Here is a 22,027-nt window from a genome sequence, read left to right on the forward strand (position 1 = left end):
CACCTACACACAAACATGAACCCACATACACATCTACACCCACATATTCATATATACCCAAAAGCTTAAATACAAATTAAAGAGAAGTTTTCATTGTTAAGAATTCAAATCTAAAAGTACCAAATGATGAATAGTTGTGTGTTCTTAAGGCTCATGTATTGTTAAACAGAACTTTCTTGGGACAAAACCTGAGCTTGATATGAGTATTTGTAAATAGATCTTGTACTGAAATGATAAATTAGTCAGCATGCAGACCTGTTCTGTAGTTGTTCTAAGTTCCTGTCCACTGTCTATAGCAAAGCCCATGAGCTAGAAACTCTGGCATATGTGCTGGTGGTGCAGGGGAATCTTTGTTATGCCTCTGGGTATAAATTTTAAATAATAAGATTGCTTAGGAAACTAAAAACTACTAGAAAATGTATTTTATAATAACATGATTGTTCTCTTCTTGGAGTACTGTAATTTATCTTAAGAACTTAGTTTAGCTCTAAAATTAGTCTGCAGAGGCAGTTGTGCGTATCATATTAAGAATCTTTTTGTACATCCAGAGAAGGCTAGAAAGTATTGACTGGTCAGTGATTTCTCTCCTGCTCCTGAAACTGAAGCACAAAAGCTCTGTTTCATCTCCAAAGATGTACATAGCTTCAGATGGAGAAACACCTGCAAAGACTGCGTCTAAAACAGGGAGGGAGAGGGAGGTTCTGGTGTGTGCCTGCTTATCAGTCATTTCAAAAGCTTCAATTCTTAATATTAAAAAAAAAATGATGTGCGGGCCTGGCGGTGATGGCACACACCTTTAATCCGAGCCTTCGGGAGGCAGAGACAGGCGGATCTAGTTCCAGAACAGGCTCCAAAACTACAGAGAAACCCTGTCTCAAAACAGTCATGAAGTGTGGTCCAGTCTAAGATTCCATATATAGTTCCACTTTGTGAATGCTGAGACCATTGTGTGCTGTTGTATATGTTACTCAAGTGCTGTTATCAATGGCTTTTGTAAATATTTAATGTCTTTCTATTCAGCTTAATTCCAACAATTTTGTACTTTAATGTTCTAAACATTGTGAGTCAAAAAAAGAAAATAATGTTCTTAAAGCCCATTTTTATTTTTCGAGACAGGGTTTCCCTGTAGTTTCTAGAGCCTGTCCTGGAACTAGCTCTGTAGACCAGGCTGGCCTCGAACTCAGATCGGCCTGCCTCTGCCTCCTGAGTGCTGGGATTAAAGGCATGCGCCACCACCTCCTGGCCTTAATGCCTATTTTTATTAAACATCATAAACCCATAAAGCTTATCAGTTTTTATTTCTGTTTAAAGTTAATAAAGGAGGTAATCAAGTGTTTACCACTAAAGAGTTGTGCACAGAGTCAGAGGAACCCCAGAGATGAAAACTGACATCAAACTCCAATTGAAAACATTTTTTCGAAATAAATTTGTCTGGTGGTTTACTTATTTGGTGTACTTCTTTTCCTAGAAATACTAAATTTTGCAGATTCCAAGTAGAACAAAAGAATGAAATTCCGAAAATGAGATAATGAGGCTCAATTTTGATAATAACTAAGCATATAAATAATTTCTCTTTGGATTGCCATACTTTCCAGTAAATTCTGAAAGCTGTTGGTTTTGTTGCTGGTGATGGTGTTGCTTGTCTATTTTCCTGGGAATGGCGCCTAGGGCCTCATGCATGCAGGGCAAATGCTTTTCCACTGGGCTACATCCCCAGCCCATGAAAGCTCTTAAATTCTCAAGTTACATCACATAAGTTTTCAAAAGCAACAGTGATACTCAATATTTTGTCAGGTTGAATTTATTGCATTGTCTATTGTGGGGGCAAGGAAGGAATAATTCTTCTCTCTACAAAGTAACACAGAGAATGACTGTTAATATCCTTGGTGTCAATTAGCCATGTACCACGTAACAGGTGCAAGGATGAGGCCAGTGTCCTAGTTTAGTGGTCTGAGGTCTACTCTAGTAAGGAGCACGGTTACACTATAGATTGCCAAAGTGAGTTCGAGTCCTCTTCTTCTTGGGCTATGCTGATGCTAATAAATGCCTGTAGTTTGTCTTTATAAAATTGTCAATATTTTTGTTCCTTGTGCTTTATTTTCAGTCAAGAGAATCCATCACTTTAAATGACCTAAAATCAGAAGTTTCGCCCCGGATTTCAGCAGAGGACTTGATTGATTTGTGCGAGCTCTCAGTGACTGGCCACTTCAAGACCCCCACCAAGAAAACAAAGTCTAGTAAGCCAAAGCTTCTGGTGGTCGACATCCGAAATAGTGAAGAGTATCCTTGCTGAGTGGTTTGAAAGGGTGGGTTTGCCCTACTCCTGTTTCTTTCTTTCCTTACACAGGGTGTGTGGTGAGAGCAGTGGGCATTTCTGGAGTGCCTTTGGACTAGAAGGGCTAAGTAGCTCTGAAATTGCATGCAGTGGCCTTGCCAAAGTTATAAAAATGTTTTCCAAACATTAGGATCTGTGTGTGTGTGTGTGTGTGTGTGTCTGTGTCTGTCTGTTTGTCTGTCTCTCTGATATGCATCATGGTTCTAGATATCATCTGACTTCGTCTAAAAATCAGTGCTGGGGACCAAAGTCAGGGCACTGACTGTCTTAGGAAGCTCTCTACCACTGATATGTATATGAAACCCTCATACTTTTATTTTTAATATTTATATTAAACTTGTGTATAGATAGCGCCAACCTCAAGCTGCCAATCTTTATGCTTTTTGCCAGGTTCATATTAGTCTCAGCATAGACTGTTAAGCATATGCACAACTGAGATGACTCAGTTAATACAAATTAATTGCCAAAATGTTATTTGTATTGATTTCAAGCTCTGTATTCATTCCAAAGCTATCCACGTTCCTTCAAACCCTAGCTGCTACCTTCAGTACCCATATGTATACATAGCCTACTTACCAGCTGAACAATTTTGCCTGTGTGGATCCCATTAAACAAATGCAGCCACAAAAATCTAGGAAAACTATTTTAAATGTTGGAATATAATGATATACTTTGAAAAAAGAGTATTACAAAAATCCTTTCTTTTTATGACTTAATTTGTCAGGCTTAACCCATTCATTCAAACATCTAATTTTCCTTAAAGCTGTAATAATGGTGTGCTTTTTTGTTTTAAATCTTTACTACATTTTTATGTATTTGTGAATGTACACATGCTATAGTGTGCATGTGGAGGTCAGAGGACATCCTGTAGAGCTGGCTTTCTTCTTTCTCCATGTGAGTCCTGGGAATCGAACTCTGGTCCTCTGTTTGGTGGCAGGCAGTTTTGCTCACTGAACTGTCTCAGCAGCCCAGTGATAATGGTTTTAGAATTTAAAGCCATGGGCTAGAATCTGATACCACTTCTGACCTCCTTGAACACCATGCAAGCAAGGAGTATACATACATACTATAAGCAAAACATAAGTATACTTAAAATAAGCAATAAAAACAACATAAAGCTATTGAAACCCTGACAGTACCTGTGAAGTATTATGGTAGGTGACTGAATAGTTTTACCTTTCATCACAGTAAAACTTTACAATTATTTAGGTCTAGTATCACTCTACCAATCATTTTGAGACATGACTAAATGTCTAATTAGTGTACCTTTAAAATAATTCCATTTCTTTCTTGCTACAAAACATAGAAAAAAGTAATTTTCCTTCTCCAAAGAAAGGTAGTTTTGAAATACTGATGTTTCTCTACATTTTGTTCTGCCCTCTGCTTCTGGTTAGTTTGGGAGACAAGCTCTCCCATGTTAGCCTCTAACTGGCTATGCAGCACCAGGCTGGCCTAGAACTAAAACTGCCTCTACCTTTCTGTGCTGGGATCCCGGTGTCTGCTTTCTGCTGTTTTATAAGCCTATTACATGAGAGAGTATCTAATGTCACCATATGGGTAAACATTTTTCCTCATTTGTTTTAGGGATAATAAATTTCTAAAATTGCATTTTAATCTCATTTTTTCCTATGCAAAATAATTGAGCCACCTAGTTGTGAAGGGAGGGAGACTCCTTTAAGCAAATGGACTATATGCTAGTATGTTTAAGGAGCTGCCTTCACAGATGGCTTACAACTGCTGTCTGGGAGTCCATGGATGCTGCAGTCACTTAACTGTTGTCTGTGTTTTGGTTTTACGTAAAGAGAAGTGAATTAGCAAACCAGCATCAACTGCTACCTGCCTGTTTCTGAGGACTGCAAAGAAAGCTGAGGGCTGTAGCAGACTGCGCACACTGGGCAGTAAAGCACAGTCCCAGAGTGACAGCACTGCCAGACTCCAGAGGGGAAGTGTTTCTAGGTGAAGCTTTTTTCAGTATTTCCATGGGAATTTTTGGAGAAAGGCAATAGAAAATGTTTCTTGTATACTGGCATAAACTTTATGAGTAATGTTAACGGTTTCAAAGGTAATGCCCAGCTGTTGATTTGGTAGCTATAAATATTTAGAGTTTCAGATTTCCTGGAGTTCATAGTAAAGGTGGTCTTAGTCATGCAAATGTGGCTCCAGCTGATGCTATCTGTAAACATAAATGCTCTGAGGGAATGTTAATCTCCTGTGCTTCAAGTAAAGGCTGAGTTTACAGCTTTGTTTCTAAGCTCTTAGGAAAGGGGGGAGGGAGGCAAAGATGGAAGAAAAAAGGGGGGAGAAAAACAGGAAATACAGCTGAAGACTTCACTTAATCTGAAACCAGCACCAACTGTTTCCATCATTACACCATACACAGTGAGTGCTAATATTATTCTTCTCACTATTCCTGAAGAATTTATTTCTGAAAATATTTTCAAAGTACTGTGGAGATACCTGTGGTCAGAGGAAGACAGGCAATAAGGAGGTTCAGCAAGAGTTTGCTTGCCCTGTGTAAGTTTGTATTCGGTCTATCTAAACATTCCATCCATGTCTGAATGGGTCGTCCCTAATGTGGGCTGAACGGTAGCTACTGCTGGGAATTTCTTCACTGCTTGGATTAATAGTTGTTAGGGTTACATTAGCAGTCGGTGTCATTTGCTGTTTTAGCACTAGATCCAAACCAGTTGGTCCTGTTTAAAGACATTGGCTAGACAACAGGGATACAAAGTTAAATCAGAGTCCCTGTTCTCCAGCCATAGAGTTAGAGTGGACTCTTTAATAGATAATTGCATCACACTGTGATGTGAGTCATACCCAAAATATCATAGAAATACAAGGATGGGCACAAGATGATGGCTGCTTAGGTACAAGTAGATTCAGTGAGCAACAGGATAGAAGACGTTTGGGAATGAGAACACAGTTCTCTGAGGATCAGGTCCAGAGAGGCAGAGAACATATTTAAGAGATTACAGAGAAGTACAATGGAGCCAGCAGCTCAAGTCTGTAACCTTAGCACTCACTCGGGAAACTGGCACAGGAGGACACGGGTGTAGAGGGCCTGTCTAAATAAATAAAGTGTTTAGGCAGAGAAAAGTTACATGAACCATTTGCAGAAAGGCAGCCAAATGATTCCATGTCAAATGGCGGTTATTAGGCCCTGGTTCAGGAGAGCTGACTGAGAGATCTGGGCCATGGGACGTTTCTCAGCAGAAATGTTGTTGTCTGGCCACTTTGTTTATAAAATTTTAAATTGAAAAGATTGTGAATAAAATGGATTTCAGGGAAAAAAATCAAAAGCTTTAGACAGCTGCTTCTGCTACTCTAAGCTCAAGGTAAGTGCTGTCTTCCATTGCCAGACCATTGCTGGGATAGAGATGGGGGATGAGGGTCACCAAAGTGAAGTTGTTAGTGGGAGCCACTGGTGGGGTGTTAAAAGTGAGATTTTTAAATGTGGATAATAGGGTGCTGCTAATACCAAGTCCAGTATGTGAGAAAATGATGTCTGAACATTTTTTCAGTTCATGCTACTCAGTTATATACATGGAAAAACCATGGGCTTAGTTCTGTTTCCCTTTTAGGCTATTAGTAAAGGTCCAGTCTTCAAATGCGTTTAAAGAGATATTGTTAAATTATTTAAACCAGTCAACACAAAGCAGGCCAGCACAGAGACATGTAGGATTTCATAACTGGTGAGGTCTGATAAAGAAACTTTAGTGCCACTGGCCATAATACTCAACAAAATACTATGTTCTGCAGAATTCAGAAATATGAGATTGCTTCTGAGTTGAATTTTGACCATGTATTTTAAAGGAATTAATTTTTGTGAAGTAAAGACATACAATATGAACCCTCCCACTTAATTTACCTATATGATATAAGTACGTTGTGCTCAGGACTCATTTTTTAAATTTCTATCTACTTTAACTACTTAGTATATTGTTGTGTAAGCTGTTTGAACTGGGATTTTTGCTGTTCTGCTATTCCTATCTTTTCATAGTATCCCAGATTTCCTGAATGTTTTGTATCAGGAATATTTTAGACTTAACATTTTCTTTGACCTGTATATATATTTTATTATATCTTCAGTACCTGAGATTCTCTCTCCCATCTCTTGTATTCTGTTGGTGAAGCTTGCGTCTGTAGTTCCTGTTCACTTACCTAGATTTTTCATTTCTAGTTTGTGCTTTCTTTAGTGCTTCTATTCCTATTTTCAGATCTTGAACAGCTTTATTCATTTCCTTCAACTGTTCATTTTCTTGGCTTTAAGTAATTTACTCATTTCATTCCCTCCAATTTTTTGTTTGTCTTTACCTTGATTTTTTTAAGGACTTACTTCTTCTTTAAGACCTCTACCATCTTCATAAGGTTGGTTAAGGTCTTTGTCTTGTGCTTCACCTGTGTGGACTATTCAGGGCTTACTGTAGCAGAATAGCTGGGCACTGATGGTACCATATTGCCCTGGCCATTGTTGATTGTGTTCTTACTCTGGCATCTAGGCATCCAGATTTGGGGTGATTGTATGTCTGTGCTGATTTCTGAGTTTGTCTTTGTTGTATGGGTGTTTTGTTCCTTAGTTTCTGTTTCCTCTCTGGCCTGTGTGGCCTATGGTTGAGCAGGGATTCTATGCCTGAGTTGGGGGCTAGAATACAGCAACAAAGAGGGAAGACTGGGAATAATGTCAGGTGGGAGGGGGCACTGAGAGATTGGAGGAGGTCTATGGGTAGGTAGACTACCTGGAGTTCTGGTAGCCTGCATGGTCCCTAATCCAGCAGGGAGTCTCCACCTGAATTGGCAGCTGAGACATAGGAACAAGATGGGAAGAGAGACTTGGGAATAGAGTCAAGGCTGTGGGGCATCAAGAGAGTGAAGGAGGTCTGAGAGCAGAGCTTACCTAAAGTTCTGGCTGCAGGTTGTGGCCTCTGGTCCTGCAGGGAGTCACTACCAGAGTTGAGGATTCAAACACAGTGAGTAAGAAAGGAGGGGAGATTGGGGATTGTTTGGGGGGCATCAAGTAGAGGAGGTCCACAGGTAGGCAGCCCACCTGGTCTCTGGCAGGTGTGGCTTATAATTAGGAAGTGAGTGTCTGCCTGAGGGAATGGAGAGACTCCCTCTACTTCATCTTAACATCAGCCCTGTATGGATTTGTGCTGTGAGCAATGAAATAATTACCAAGGACAAAAGGTCCTTAAGTAACTAAAATTGTTTTCTTCCATGTCAAGCATACTAAAAGACTGCTTGTTGCCAATGCACTGATCTCTAGCTAGGCCAGGCTCTTCTCCTGTGTTGTTTGCCAGCAATGCAGTTATGGATGGAAGATGTAGAGGCTGCCAGCCTTGTGTGTCCAAGCATCTGTGCTTACTCAGTCTCCACTTCTTGACAAAGAGTGTTCTGGGAAGGGTGTGCTTAGACAGTTTCCAGGACTGCACTACTGGGGCAGCTGTGGTCTGAGGTGCTGCTTTTGCTTCCAAGTACAATGGGAGACTTGAAGTGTGTGGAGCTTTAGACAGAACTTTCCTCCTCCCCAAAACTCTTATTTTCATCATTTTGTCAAGCATTTTGACATTAAAAAAAAAAACATAGCCGGGCAGTGGTGGCGCACGCCTTTAATCCCAGCACTCGGGAGGCAGAGGCAGGCGGATCTCTGAGTTCGAGGCCAGCCTGGTCTACAAGAGCTAGTTCCAGGACAAGCTCTAGAAACTACAGGGAGACCCTGTCTCGAAAAACCAAAAAAAAAAAAAAAAAAAAAAAAAAAACCACCATAAAGCATAACTAACAGAAAATTCTGGAAAAATAGCAAGTTAGTGACATGCTTTTAGTGATAAAAGGCAGTATAGACAAATCTACTTTAAAAGTACATACTAAGTAGCATATAGAAATTCCCCAGATGTATCTGTTATTTCAGGTAATGTTATTGATATTTATATTCAAGTGGCTTTTTCAGACCAGGTATTCACATAATGTAACTTTAAACAGTTTTACTTCTAGAGCAGGGGATTATGATTTTTTGTTATGTGGTTAATATTCTATATAGACACATTCAAATTGGATTTTATGTTCAAGAACAAATGTAAGCATCGTTTTTTTGTTTCTCCTTTTCGAGAGAGAAAATAAGATTGACCCAGTGTGTATCAAGTACCTAGCTCTTCCTTCCATATCCTCTTCTCCCCCAGACATGACACAGTGTGGTAGGATTATCTAACACAAACACCATAGCCAAGGGTCACACTTTCACCAGGGGGCAGTGGGTGAGGCTGTGCAGACAAGAAGGAAGGAGCAGGTGGGCAGGTTGGGCATCTCCGTCCCAGCACCTGACTGGGATAGATTTGCATTGCTTCTGCTGCTGTAAATCCACTAAAAATAAAGCTGTTCACAGTCCAGAAGTGCTCTCTGAGAAACAAAAACTCCTTCTGGCGACTGATTCAGGCCAGTGAGAAGAGAGGAGCAGTATGAGCTAGATGATCACAGCTTTCCTTTGCGCCTTTCCCACAGTGGTACCCAAATCAAAACCCAGGATGCTATTTCTCTGCTTATAATACTTTGACTTTCCTTATTAGGTGAATAAAGATCATTATCATAAACAACACCCGGCAAGTTGAGCCTCCACCTCCCTTTTTATCTCACGTCCCAAGTTGTCCACAGCATTGTCCTTCCTTGCCCTTACTTGGGCATACGCTTCCCCACTGCCCAAACTTTGCGTCCCCTCCTCCATTCTATTCCTTTGTCTTTAATTCTTCAGAACTTGACCTTGCCATCGCTTCATCAGTGAAAACTGCTCCCTGTCCTCCCAAGTGGATGCAGTCTGCTCCAGCAACTCATACATCTCTTTTACGGTTGAGCCATACCTTAATTTCCAAAGTTCTATTTTTATTAGTCTACTTGTACTTTTAGTTACTTAGTAAAGCATATATGGATGTTTCAGATCTTATGTCATTTCTAAATATTGTAGGTTAGTGGATGGCTTTACTTTCTAAACTAATAATAGTCAATTAGATCATCAGAATTCTTCTAAAGTATAAAAACCATCAGACATGGCCCCCTTAGGAGGTTGTAAAGTCAGAATAATGGGTATGCTGGCTGAGTTCACTGGACACATTAACCTGCAGCAAAACAGTTTCCAGCTGGGGCCGACAACCTCTGACAGTTCCCAGTGGAGTTTGACTTAGCATCAAGTATTTTTGGTATCAGATTTGCCCTGAGACAGTTCACTTGCCGGTGCATTTACTTTATAAACAAAACCAAACCCTGGTTGTGGTTTTTAACTGGATGATACACAGACTGTAGCCAGTCAGTGACTGTGGCTTCACTGGGCCAGGGTCACTTTGTTTCCACTGAAAATTACAGCTCAAGCTGCTTTTCCTTTCTCTTTTCATCTTCAAGTTTAATTTTCTTCCTCCTTAGAGGATCTTACTTTGCTTAGATAAAATACTCGGGTGAACATGGAAATGTTTAGTGCTCTTGTCTAGGACTGAGTTACCTCTGTTTCTCTCAGACAATCAAGACTCAAAAGAAAAGAAAAGAAAGTAAAAGAGTGGCTTTCCCTAACTCCCTGGTCAGCTTTCTCCGAGGTCACATTGCAGGCAGCATCAACATCCCGTTCAGCGCTGCCTTCACAGCGGAGGGAGAGCTCAGCCAGGGCCCTTACACTGCGATGCTTCAGAACTTCAAGGGGAAGGTCATTGTGATCGTGGGACACGTGGCAAAGCACACAGCCGAGGTAAGTGTACTCAGAGCTGTCCTGTCCCCCACCTCCTGTTCAGGATAAGTAGCAGAAGGCTTAGAAAAACCCAGATGGTAACTGCTGATGTCGTTCGTCAAAAGTCTGTATCACGAGCTTAGTCTTAAGGTTGATATTGAAAGGTGTGGCCTTTAAGAGGCAGGTCCTAGCTGGTTAGGGTTAGGGTCCTGTGGTCAGTGGAGGTTTGCCTCTGTAAGGGACTGTAGAACTGAGTCACTGACTTCTGATGCCAAGATGTGCTCTCTTCTTCCACATACATTATTGCCATCCACTATGGGCACTGACTGCAGGCCTTTGGGCTTCCTCTCTTTGCAACTGTGAGCTAATTAAGCCTCCTTCTTTATAAAGTTAGATACCTCCATTATTTTGTAATGATGAAAGTTAATATGACAGCATAGGTTTCCAGGGATTCTTTTTCTAGCTGCTTTTTGAAATTTCAAAAATATAAACTGAATTTCTCCTGTGAAAGAATCAGACCAGACATAGGCTCTGCAAACTGCTGGGTGGCATTTGTTGGACTTTGGAAAGATTTGTTTACCTAGAAACTCAAGGGTTGGATGTCTCAAAATTTGGACTCCCTCCCCAGATTGAGAGAGGATATTCTAAGCAAAATAAAAAATAAAAGTAGATATGACTGCTAAAAATTACTACCATGGGAGGGAGGGAGGGAGAGAGGGAGGGAGGGAGAGAAATAAATAGAAAAATGGGGCCTGGTATGGCATCACGCACCTTTAATGCCAACACTCAGGAGGCAGGGGCAAATGGATCTCTGAGTTCAAGGCCATCCTGGTCTGCATAGCTAGTGTAGCAAGTGCCAGGGCTATGTAGAGATTCCTCTCTCAAAGAAAGATAAAGCAAAAAGGAAGAAAAGTATCAGAGAGCAGCATATGAGATCCAAGCAGGGTTACAAACAACATCCCCAGAAAGAGTAAAGAACATTCCTGTGTTGAGCAAATGCAGAACCCATCCCATCCAAGCCCTTTCCCCAAAATGGGGACAAATCATTCCTAGGAAAGTAGCAGTTACTAGTTCCCTGGGGGAACACAGGCGGAGCTATACCAATCAAATGAACCCTATGGCACCTAGGGCAGAATGAAAAGGAAGACCAAAGGTCAGCAAAGTTTCCTCATTGAGAAAATTAGGAATGGAGGTTAAAGTATTCTCATCCAATTTACTTTGCTTTGTAAAAGGGACAAACCATAAGAACCATTTTAATATAGTTATCCAAAACATAGTCATATGAGAATATGAAGAATTTTGGTCATAGGCTATTTTAAGTTTCAAAAACTTGGTGGGCAAGATGACTCAGTGGGTAAAGGCACTTTCTCCTGACAAGCTGAGTTCAGTCCCTGGCATCCACATGGTGGACAGAGAAACACTACTTCCACAAGTGGTTCTCTAACCTGCATATATATATGTTCACACTCCCCCCCACACACACACACAAAATGAATGAATACGCAAAAATATTTAAAAATTGTTTTAGTAGGACAGGGCTAATGACAGTACTTACTTTTGACATTGACTGAAGGCCAGCCTTGATTTTGAATCTTCACTAATTATGCCATAAAACACACCTTTCATACAAATTATGGCTATATATTATGTAACAGGATGTCTAAATGCACTCTTTCAAGAAAGTTAGTATAGTAAGTAGCTGGTCACTTAAAATTTAAATCCATATCCCAAATCAGTGGCAACATATATAATTACAGCCATGGTAGCTGTATTATCTTGACGTAAGATGTCATTTTATGACTGCTGCTACATTAGTCAGTAATGCCATATCATTCCATACATCCATACCACTATGAAGAATCCCACCCTTCTAGGCTCCAGGTAACATACTCCTTAGGAAAGAGTCCCAACAGTAACAATCCAGACTATGAACTAGTCTTTCTGTGACTGGTGCTGTGATAAGTACATTGCATGTGTTATCTGTTTTTGTCTGTAAGAGAGAGTGATAGTTAATTTTCAACCTAGCAGAATCTAGATTTATCTGGAAGATAGGCCTTTAGACATGACTGTGGCGGGTGGGGAAGGCCTACCCACTGCGTGTGCCACTCCTGAATTATGTAAGTGGAAAAAGGAAGCTGAGTGTGCTGCATGAACTGCTGTCTGTTTTGACACATGTGACTGGCTGCCTCCTTGGCATGATAGACTCTACACCCTGGAGCTGAAAGCTAGTCAGAAGCTACTTCCTCATAGCTTTCCAGAAGCCTCATAGAGTCAAGCATCATCATCATCCACACAGGGATGTAGTAAAGGAAACCATTACCCCCGGTCCAGACTTTGACCATCTTACTTCCCCTGTTTACTAGGAGTATTTGGTCTAAGGTTGGCCAAACCCCTAGAGCCAGCTTATTTCCATGTTTATTTTCATTTTCCAGAACAACTGCCAAGTTATCCTCTGGGCACTTACTTCCATGCCCTGCTAAAGAAGAAAAGTTATCTTGTCCCAGTCTGTGTTATTCTACCTACCTACCCTGCCCTCCCACCACTTAATTACTAGCCACAGGAATGTGTGTGGCTGAACAGAAAACTAAGCACAAGAGCCCTCTTTCCTGACCTGCAGAGTTGGAACTTGGCTGTGATCCATCACAGCCCTAAATGTTTTGAATCTTAGTTTTTATCGTATACATTCTTTTCACAGCATAGTCAACATCATGTGATATGAGCAGGGGCTAGCACACAGTGTGGGCTTACGGAGCTCGGTTGTCTACTGTAAACAATAGATGATAAATGACTATTGCTGAAACTCACTTCCCAAACATACAGCTCAGAAGGAAATATAGCGGGAAACTCTGTAGATCTCCTGACACATGTGTTATCAGATGATGGCATTTTATCAGAAATGCTGTTCTGACATGAGCCAGTGTACATCTTCTTAGGAATAAAACTATTTCAAATAACACTGCTATCATATTTACTTTTTAAATTTTTTCTCTATAGACAAGACTGATTGGAGTTTTTTGACTATGTAAACAATTTTTAAGCAATAACTTAGGGCTCTATAGAGGACCATCATACAAAAAGTCCTAAGTATTAAGTAAATATATTAAATTTTGAATAAAATAAAGAAAATTTTTTATCTAGAGTGTATTGTGCATTTGGGGAGCCTTTGAACCTGTTCAAAAAATCTATAAATTTATAAATGTATGCTATTTTTGATGGAAAAAGAGTTATCCTATAATTGGCAAAGGGATATATGATCTAGTATGTAAGATAAGACTTCACTTTCATTTCCCAGCCTCCCAGACCTGAATAATCACACAAACTATATTAATTACAACATTGTTTTACTGATCACTCAGGCATATTTCTAGCTAGTGCTTACACCTTAAATTAACCCATTTCTATTAGCCTTTGTATTGCCACGTGGCCATGGCATTCGCTCATTTTTTATGTGTCTTGTTTCCTCAGCAGCTGGCTAATGTCGGACCTGACTCCAACTTCTTTTTCTCTATATCTCTGTTTAGATTTCCCACCTTGCTTTACTCTTCTAAGCTATTGACTGAATCAGCTTTATTCATTAGCTAATAAAAACAGCACATATACAGAAGGACACCCACATCACTAGTAATTATTAAGACTCACTGGGTGTGGGCCTACATCCAAGTGTTCACCAAGTGATACCTTATATCCCATTTGTCTGCTTTTTAAATCTGAAGGTGTAGTATTGCTGAATGTTGTAACTGTAAATTCTTCTAGTTAGAAAAGTAAATAGGAATGGGAAAAGGAAGGAAACTATTTGGTTCTGGAGTTTCTATAGACCATAGCAATGAAAACAATCTTGGGAGAAAAGTCTTACTTCCACTATGTGGGAATTTGACTATGGGAAGCAGGAATAGAAGGGAGGAAATGAGTTAAGAGTTGATTGACTAACCTAGGAACCAAACAGGTCACTTGGGCTACTCCAGTATAGTAGGTGACAAGGAACATTCTGAATATGTTTTGGGGTTTAAAAACTATATGGGAGACACAGGGGAGAGAATATCAGCTTTTATTACCTAACTGACTAGAGGAATTAGTTTCCATTTCCTGAGATGAAGGCAGTTAAGGTAGAAGTGGCTAGAAACCAATGGTTCTCTTTTGAAACCTGTATGTTTGAGTGGAGAGCAAGCCTAGAACAGACAGACTAATGAACTTATAGTTTAGGGAAGAGACAGTTCAGTCACCAGTGTATAGATGAGAGTTAAGCCACGAAACTAAATGAAACCACATAGCTGATGACTGCATCTGAGAAAGACAAAGCAAGGGGGCAGAGAAGATGGACAGAAACCCACAAGAGCGAGCAGAAGGGTGCAGCTGGGGAGCTACTAAGAGAATCGGGCGAGGCGGGAAGACTAAAGACTGATGGAAGAAAGTTTTGGGAAAGGGAGGAGGGATAGTCAAATGTGTCGGTAACCCTGATGGTCAAGTGGGATTCCAACCAGAGTCACCCTGATGCTGGGGTGTGACACTTCCTGCCACATTGACAGTCTTGGTAGGAGGCCTGGGGAGTGATGGGGACAAACGTTTGAGAGAACAGGCTGCATGGAAAGAAGTGAAGAGACGGAAGAAACCTAGAGGTAAAGCAAGTCAGGGGCATCTGTCGCATTGTGTGGACCCCAATTCAAATTACTCCAGAAAGCGAATATTGAAGAAGAATGGGTGGATGTGTGCATAGAGGCAGATGAGGGGGCATTCTTTTTTTAAAGATAACCTGTCTCTGTAGCCCAAGCTGGCCTCAAACTTGTAGCAGTCTCCAGCTGCAGCCTCCACTGTACACCTCCAGACCTGGCTGTCATTATTTTTGAAATGCAACACCACTGATATTATGTATATTTAAGTCTTTTCATTTTAAATAACTTATTTGTTAAACGTTATAGCTTCCAGAATTTGCATCAAGGAAATAAAACAGTAACAAGATTACATAGGAGTAATAATGAAATAAATTCACTGCAAATTATGATCATTGAGCTGAGCTATGGGTTCATTATACCATTCTGGTATGTTTTTATATGTTTGAGAATGTTTCTTAAAGGAAAAGAGAAATAATGGGAAGAAATGAAGTTAAGGTAGGAACTACAGACAACTGAAAGTTAAAACACAGAAATAGATTCCATTCATTATAGTTAGTCATGTAACTATGGAACACAAATTTTTTAAAAAAAAAAATTAAGGCAGACAGTTATACTATCAAATTTCCTAATCTCAAAATAGGTTCTTCAAAAACAAAGCAATGTTTAAAAGCTTGTTGTAACCTGAATGTATACCATATTGTGGATTTCAAATCACACGAATAGTTGTCTATATAACAAGTGTGCCATAATCCTGGATTTTATGACTTTGTGTAAAGTCACCTTTTTATTGAAGAATTAGCATTTTCTATTTGTTGTGGTTTCAATATCCTTATCAAAGGGCAGGGTAGAGCGTGACTGAGGACCATGGCCTCCCTGTCAGGCTTTGCAGTGCTGCTGTTTTCATCTTTGAGGGAAATTACAAAGGAGGAAAAAGGAGCCACTTAGTTGTCACTACATACAAAACTCACTCCACATCTTATGAAATACAAATAAACTCCAATAAGTAAAATAAAAACAACAGGGATAAGACACTTATCTTCGTTATGGGAAGAACACAGTAAGAATGGGAGCAAAAGGCAGCAGTCAGAGTTACACCTGACCAGGTAACGATGGGAAGAGACCAGTGCAGTACTGGGTGCACCAGCCAGTCTCTTGCTCAGATCACCATCTGATCTCGCATGATCCCTCCGCTGTTAGTCCAGAGCCGCTGACCAAGACCTCCAGGAGCAGTCCCAGAAATGTCTCCAGTAATCCAGGAAAGACAACACTGTGCTAGTCAGACTAGCTTGCTGTGACGAAGACTTGAGAAAAGGGATGTCAAAGGGTGAACTCCTTTTCTGGGCTCGTAGACTTAGAGGTGTGTGATTGAGCAGAGCCACTGCCAGCATAGAGCCCGGGAGCAGAGAGAAGGAACATCCATTTTCTCTTTTACTTCTGGCCCTGGGGGATACTGCTGGCCACTTTCAGGCCAGGCCCACCCTTCTCGATCATCTATGGGAGTACCCTCGTAGACACCCCTAGAATGTGTTTAACCCAGGCATTGCTCAGTCTCATCAGGATCATAGGATTCATGAGCACAGCATGTTGTTTTAAGTCGACATAGAGAAATCTTTTTCTTATCTCAAACTTGTATGACTCATGGTCTTGACAAATTCTTACAAACTGGTTAAACAATTCACAAGCATTGCCAGTGCACCATGGCCTTGTGTTGTAATACTGATTGGGGGCCCTGTTTCCAGCATTCCAGAATGGCAAGAGGGCTCGTAAGGCTAACACAGCACAGGCCTCAACTCAAACAAGTGCATGACTCCAGTTATTCATTACAGTATCTTTCCAGTTCCCTCAGTCAGTGTCGTACCCACCCGGAAATAGCACTGTTATCCCCAAATGTTGCATTATCGGGGAGTTAGGAAAACAAGCCTTCTCTGGATTTGAGCAGTATGTTTATTAGTTGTCCTTTCTCCAGTATGAATGTCAAACTCATAAAGCCAAAGGTTAAACCAGGCAGCTTACTTGTCCTGTGGTAGCTTGGAGAATGGCCCCTCTGTTCCTCCTCTAAGTCTTGCTGTTTGTTTGCTCTGCGTGTTTGCTGTCGTTTCTCTTTCTGCATGATCCTATTCGGTGCTTCTCTTCCACCTTATTTACTCTCAGCTTATCGCACCCTGGCCTTAGTTAACCTCGAGTACCCTGACGCTGCCCAAAAATTCCACTTCACTCACTTGCCTGCTACACAGAACTTGATTTCCTTTGGACAAACATACCTCTCTCTTAGTCCAAGCTAAAATACAGGATAGGGCAAACAAATGGAATGGCACCTCCAAAACCCTCCCTGTGCTGGGGTTTTAGGTGTGCTTACCCAGCTCTTGACATGCACACCAGCACCAGAGAGTACTGACCTGAGCTGTGATAAACACTCCATCCTCTTTGCATGGGCATACTGCCCACATGTCTAAACATCCCTATACCTCCCATGTCCAGATCTATAGAGATTTTTTTGCTATAGGCCTTGGCTGTACAGCCCCATTCTTCCCCTATCAGACTACACTGTAAGAATTGGAGCTTAGGGTCTCAGACTAACTGACCTGCAGTGAATGCCATTCTCCAATATTGGCTGAGTAGTCAGCTAGGGTGGGCTCTAAGCAAAAAAACTGGTGTTGGGGCACGGCTTCAGAAACTCATGGCTAGCCTGGAATGGACTTTGATATTGCTGCTTACTAAAAGCACCCTGACAGTTCTGATGAGTTTATCCCCCAGCCCACTGCAGCGCCCTGAACTTCTACCAGGGGTACTGCTCCGTATGTCCAGGAGTGTGGTTTCCCTGTGGGGTCTACAGTCTCTAGACCTTTCCTCCTATGCCCAGTTCCTCCAGCATTTGCTGAGGCAGCTGAAGGTCTGCCCCCTGAGGGGGGAAGGATGGAACTAACAAATGCCTACCTGTGTGGTTCTCCCTGTGCTACTACTGATCTCCACACCTGACGACTTTTTTTAATCACACTGAAAGCCACATCTAGCATATTCAAAGCCATTTCTTTCCTCTCCAACCTATCAAGCTCTCACTAAAATTCTGTCTGATCAGTGTAGCAACTTTCATCAGCAAATCTGAATTCCTATTCACCTCAGGAGTCAGTAATGAGAGGGGAATGGTATGGAAAAAGGAGGTAACAGCATCCTCAATGCCTGGGAAAGTCAGAAACGCTATTAAATGCCTTAACAACTGCTTTTGTAATCCCGTTTTTCTGGGTGTTAATTGTTTGATTACCATCTCCCCCATTCCTAAATACCTCAAAACCTAGAACTGTGTCTAATGCTGACTAGACACTCAGGGAAATGAGCAACTGGGAAAGAAGGGCTGGAGTGGGAAAGAAGGGCTGGAGTGGGAAAGACAGATGTAGCCCTGGCTCTGCTGCAGGGCCAGTGTTTCACATGGATCCACAAGGAATCAGAGCAGAACTCCCAGTATTGTGCGGAAATCCAGCCATTGCTTTTTTTTTTTCTTTACTGAAATGAAAGTTGAATGCTCTCAAGGCAATCTGAACATTTTCTATCTCCTTGTGCTCCTGTTCTGTTTCCCTTTCCAGACCACCCACATAGCAGCAACCTGGTTGTTTCCGATTGTTTCCCTCTGCCTATTTTGCCATTCCAAGTTTCCAGCCTTACAGCAACCTAATTGTTATGTCCATCTATAATAGGAACTCTTTACAGCTTTACAACGTCAGTTAAGAGATTAGTTAAATGTGTAATAGCCCTTCTCTGCTCATTTTCTTACTCCTAAGGTGTTTTTTTTAAAGTGCTGAAAGCTAAGTGCTTACCCAGAAAGCCCTTTTGGTAATGCTATGTTTATCTAGGATTTTCAGCCTCCGTGGTAATTGTACTGCTGCGTGTGGGAATATGCAGCTGTGCCAGTAATCATATGGTATGGGACAGTGCTCCCTGTGCAGCCGAGTGGGTGAATCTGGTGCCACTGCTCTTGAACACTAGGCTTCAAAGACAAGGGAGCCAGAAGGGCAGGGAGAAGATGAGCTCACTGTGGCTTTCAATACTCGGTAGCCCAACTTCTCCAACATTATCTATGACTGAGGATTTCCAGCTGGTATCTTAAATGAGAGCAGGATTTGAAATGTAAATAACCACGTGAGTCTCAGGGGGCTACAGAGAATGATGGAGAAAGAGGCGTGGTCAGCAGTATTGGCATCCATTTATGTGGTCTGTGGTGAGGAATGCTGCGGTCACAGCCCAGCAATGGACACTGCCTACGCCGACTGTGTCTTGTCTTAGGACAGTATCTTGTACAATTGTCCCTGAAATCATTTAAGGAGGTTTGTGGGTTTTTATATAGCTTTTATATTCATCTGTATATGTTGTGTGTCACTGTGGGCTCAAAGGGGAGACGTCTTTTAAAGTGTACATTCTTGAGTCCCGGGTCAATAAAACAGTCTCTAGTACTGAGGGTTTGAACATATCCTGACCAAACTATTCAGCTGGTTCTTTTGTTCCCTAAATTTAGACCATGTGTTGAAACCTAACTATTAAACCTCAAATATCGGATGGAAGTAATAGCCCTACAAGCAGCCACCAGTCAGCTTTGTTGAAGTACCTGAGGTCGGAACTTTGTGGAGTCATGAGAAAGAAGTGCAGGCTGCCAAGGAGAAGGAAGGGATCCTCTTAGGAGGAAGAAACAAAGACTGAACAGCCGAGGCGCCAAAGGAAAACCTCCCTCCACAATTTTCCCCAGGTTTAAGAGTCATCATTAGTTGAGTTTAGCAAATGTATGTTGACCTCTTGTCGTGTAGCAGACACCAGGGGTAAAAAGAAGAACTAAGCCACTTCCCTCAAGCAGGTTATGGTTTGTTAAAGGACGCTCTTAAAAGAAGTCATTTGAATGAATTTGGTAAGACCAAAGACTGAGGATAAGTAAGAATCTTTGAGAGTTAAAAGAGACCCTACCAGAGAGAAGGAAATGCTACACGGGAGGACCACTCTAAGATGGTGACAGGAAAACAGGCCCGCACTTTCTTAGTCAGGAGTACAGTGAATGGGAAAGGCAGCCAGGCATCCTGGAGAGGCTCAGTCTGCAGAGATCTGTGTCGGTGTGGCTTTTATGGAGTTCTGTGGCCAGGCATCTAGGGCTCCTGGACAAGACCTTATGGATTTCAAGTCGATAATCTCAAAATGTTCATTTGGTTGCTTGCTTCAAAAACATTGTACATCCAAAGTGTGGCCCTCTCTGAGACATTCCACACAGAACTGTTGTAAGTGATAATTTTACCATGATATCACACTGTTCAAAATAGATTTGGGGCTCTTTAGCTATTGTGGAAGGTTATAAAATAACAACAGAAAGGAGTAGCGGTAAGTCCCTGGGCAGGAGGCTAACAGACTAGGAAGAGCGTGCTCTCTCTACAGCCTTTATGCTGCGTTCAGTTAAAGTTACTTGTTAAAGCACATAAAAATAGAGACAGGTTTACCCCATAGCATAAAGGTTTTTTTTAGCAATAAATAGGTGACTGAGTGTATCCTGAAAGACAAATGACTTATGCAGAAGTGACAATAGCAACTGTTGCTATAAAAATGCCCTTGTCTCACAGTCTGATAAAAACCAGGAACTGAAGAAATCCAGGAATGACTTCTGTAACAACTCCTCTTTTTTCAGTTCGCAGCTCACCTTGTGAAGATGAAATATCCAAGAGTCTGCATTCTAGATGGTGGCATCAATAAGATTAAGCCAACAGGACTGCTCACTGTCCCTTCTCCTCAGATATGAAGGACTATGCGCATGGCTGACAAGGAGCGCGTGGCATCGCCCCAGGCGCAGCTCGTCACAGGCTGTCTCCTGAGACACAAGTGGACATCAGACCACTGGGGTGCCACAAAGCTTTGTCGTGAATCACTGTGTAAATCTTCTGAGCCCAATGTTCACCTGTCTAGGCAGGAACTTGACTGTACATGTATTACTGAAGGAATTTTCTTAATAGTGAAATCTGATCATGTATTTTTACCCCGCTGCCACATAACGCCAGAGGCATTCAGCAGACAGGGCAAATTTAACATTATCAAGACTCCAAGATGCACTGAGAAAGCTGCATCCGCCGCTCTGAGCAGACTGTCCTGACAACGGGGTTCAGAAATGGGGTGTGAAATCACCACCTCTTCATTACAGCAGGAATTGGAAAGCTATTCATAATAAATGTGGCATTTGCTCACTCACAAACAAGAGGTGTGTGTGTTTAGTCCACCGTGAAAAGTGGCAGCGGCACTCTCAGAGAGTGGGATTTCAAACACCAGCCACATTGATAACTTGTTTGCCACTTCCTACAGCAGGATCACAGGGTGACTCACACAGCTTCTCTGCTCTGACACATACAAGTCTACACAGGCAGAGGCAGTAATCTTACCTTCACGTGATGCAGAGCTGGCAGCGTCTCCTACTGCTTTACCATGCAGCAGTTTTCCCTCTGTGAGTAACTGAAGCACTGCAGACTGGCAGCATGCACAGGTCCAAGGCAGGTGGGTCCCAGAGCCAGGGAAATGCACACAGGCCCTGTCCCTAACCAAGAAGCCATCAGGTTAATAACCACTCACAAAGGAACATTAGTTCTCCAAAGAGTCTCACTGGGGAATAACAAACCGCGTGTAAGGGCAGGCCCCAGGCCCATCAGTAGATGGCCAACACAGCATGAACTCAATTGTATTTTTGGAGTGAGTTTGTTTTGTTTTTTTTGCGGTGGGGGTGGGGGAGTTGTTTGGTTTGGTTTTGTCTGATGTTGCTTTGTTTGGGCATATTTTACCTGATTTTTTTCTTACATATCATTGTTTCTAATTTCGTGCTTTTATCATTTTCATTTGTGTGTGTATTCATACATATGTGTGTTTTGTGCTATTTTTGTTTTGTTTTAATCTGGTTTGTTTTTATTTGCCCTTTTTTTTCTAAATAGAGAAAAAGAAGGCATGAAGTTGGAAGGGTGGGGAGGATCTGGAAGGGGATAAGGTAGGGGAAACCATGATGAGAATATAGTATATGAAGAAAAAAGAGGGTGTTTCCTTCCTCTCACAGACACAGACTGGACGCTCACATCCCTTCTACTGGTACAGCAGTGGTCAGACTGCACACATATGGCTGTGACCAGGGATTGACAAGGAAAGCTGAGATGTCAGCCTCTGGCTGAGAGCCATCTCCCCAGCTCAGAGACCCTAAGTACACTGTGGGAAGAGAAAATATGTACTGAGAGCCAGCCAAGAGCCTCTGCCTCGGCCACATTATTTGAAAGAAAAAATTAAATCCTGGGCTTTACTGAATCTGAGAGACCAGAATTGTATAGACCACAAATATGTAATCAGAAAAACTAAGACATTTCATCATTTGTAAGAGGAACATTTTTTCAGTGAGATACG

At 41.6% G+C, this 22,027-nt stretch overlaps 1 protein-coding gene across 1 annotated transcript in view; it reads left to right on the top strand.

The window, feature by feature from the left end:
• Tbck (TBC1 domain containing kinase) overlaps nucleotides 1–20,846 on the top strand; it is a 118,309-nt gene extending 97,463 nt beyond the window's left edge. Inside the window, 3 exon segments of the mRNA XM_038311710.1 lie at nucleotides 2,105–2,280; nucleotides 9,893–10,052; nucleotides 20,289–20,846. Of these exon segments, the coding sequence (XP_038167638.1) occupies nucleotides 2,105–2,280; nucleotides 9,893–10,052; nucleotides 20,289–20,399 (447 nt within the window). The 3' untranslated portion in view covers nucleotides 20,400–20,846.
• Nucleotides 20,847–22,027: the final 1,181 nt, after the last annotated feature.

The sequence above is a fragment of the Arvicola amphibius genome, chromosome 14, assembly GCF_903992535.2.
Source record: "Arvicola amphibius chromosome 14, mArvAmp1.2, whole genome shotgun sequence".
In the NCBI taxonomy this organism is placed as follows: Eukaryota; Metazoa; Chordata; class Mammalia; order Rodentia; family Cricetidae; genus Arvicola; species Arvicola amphibius.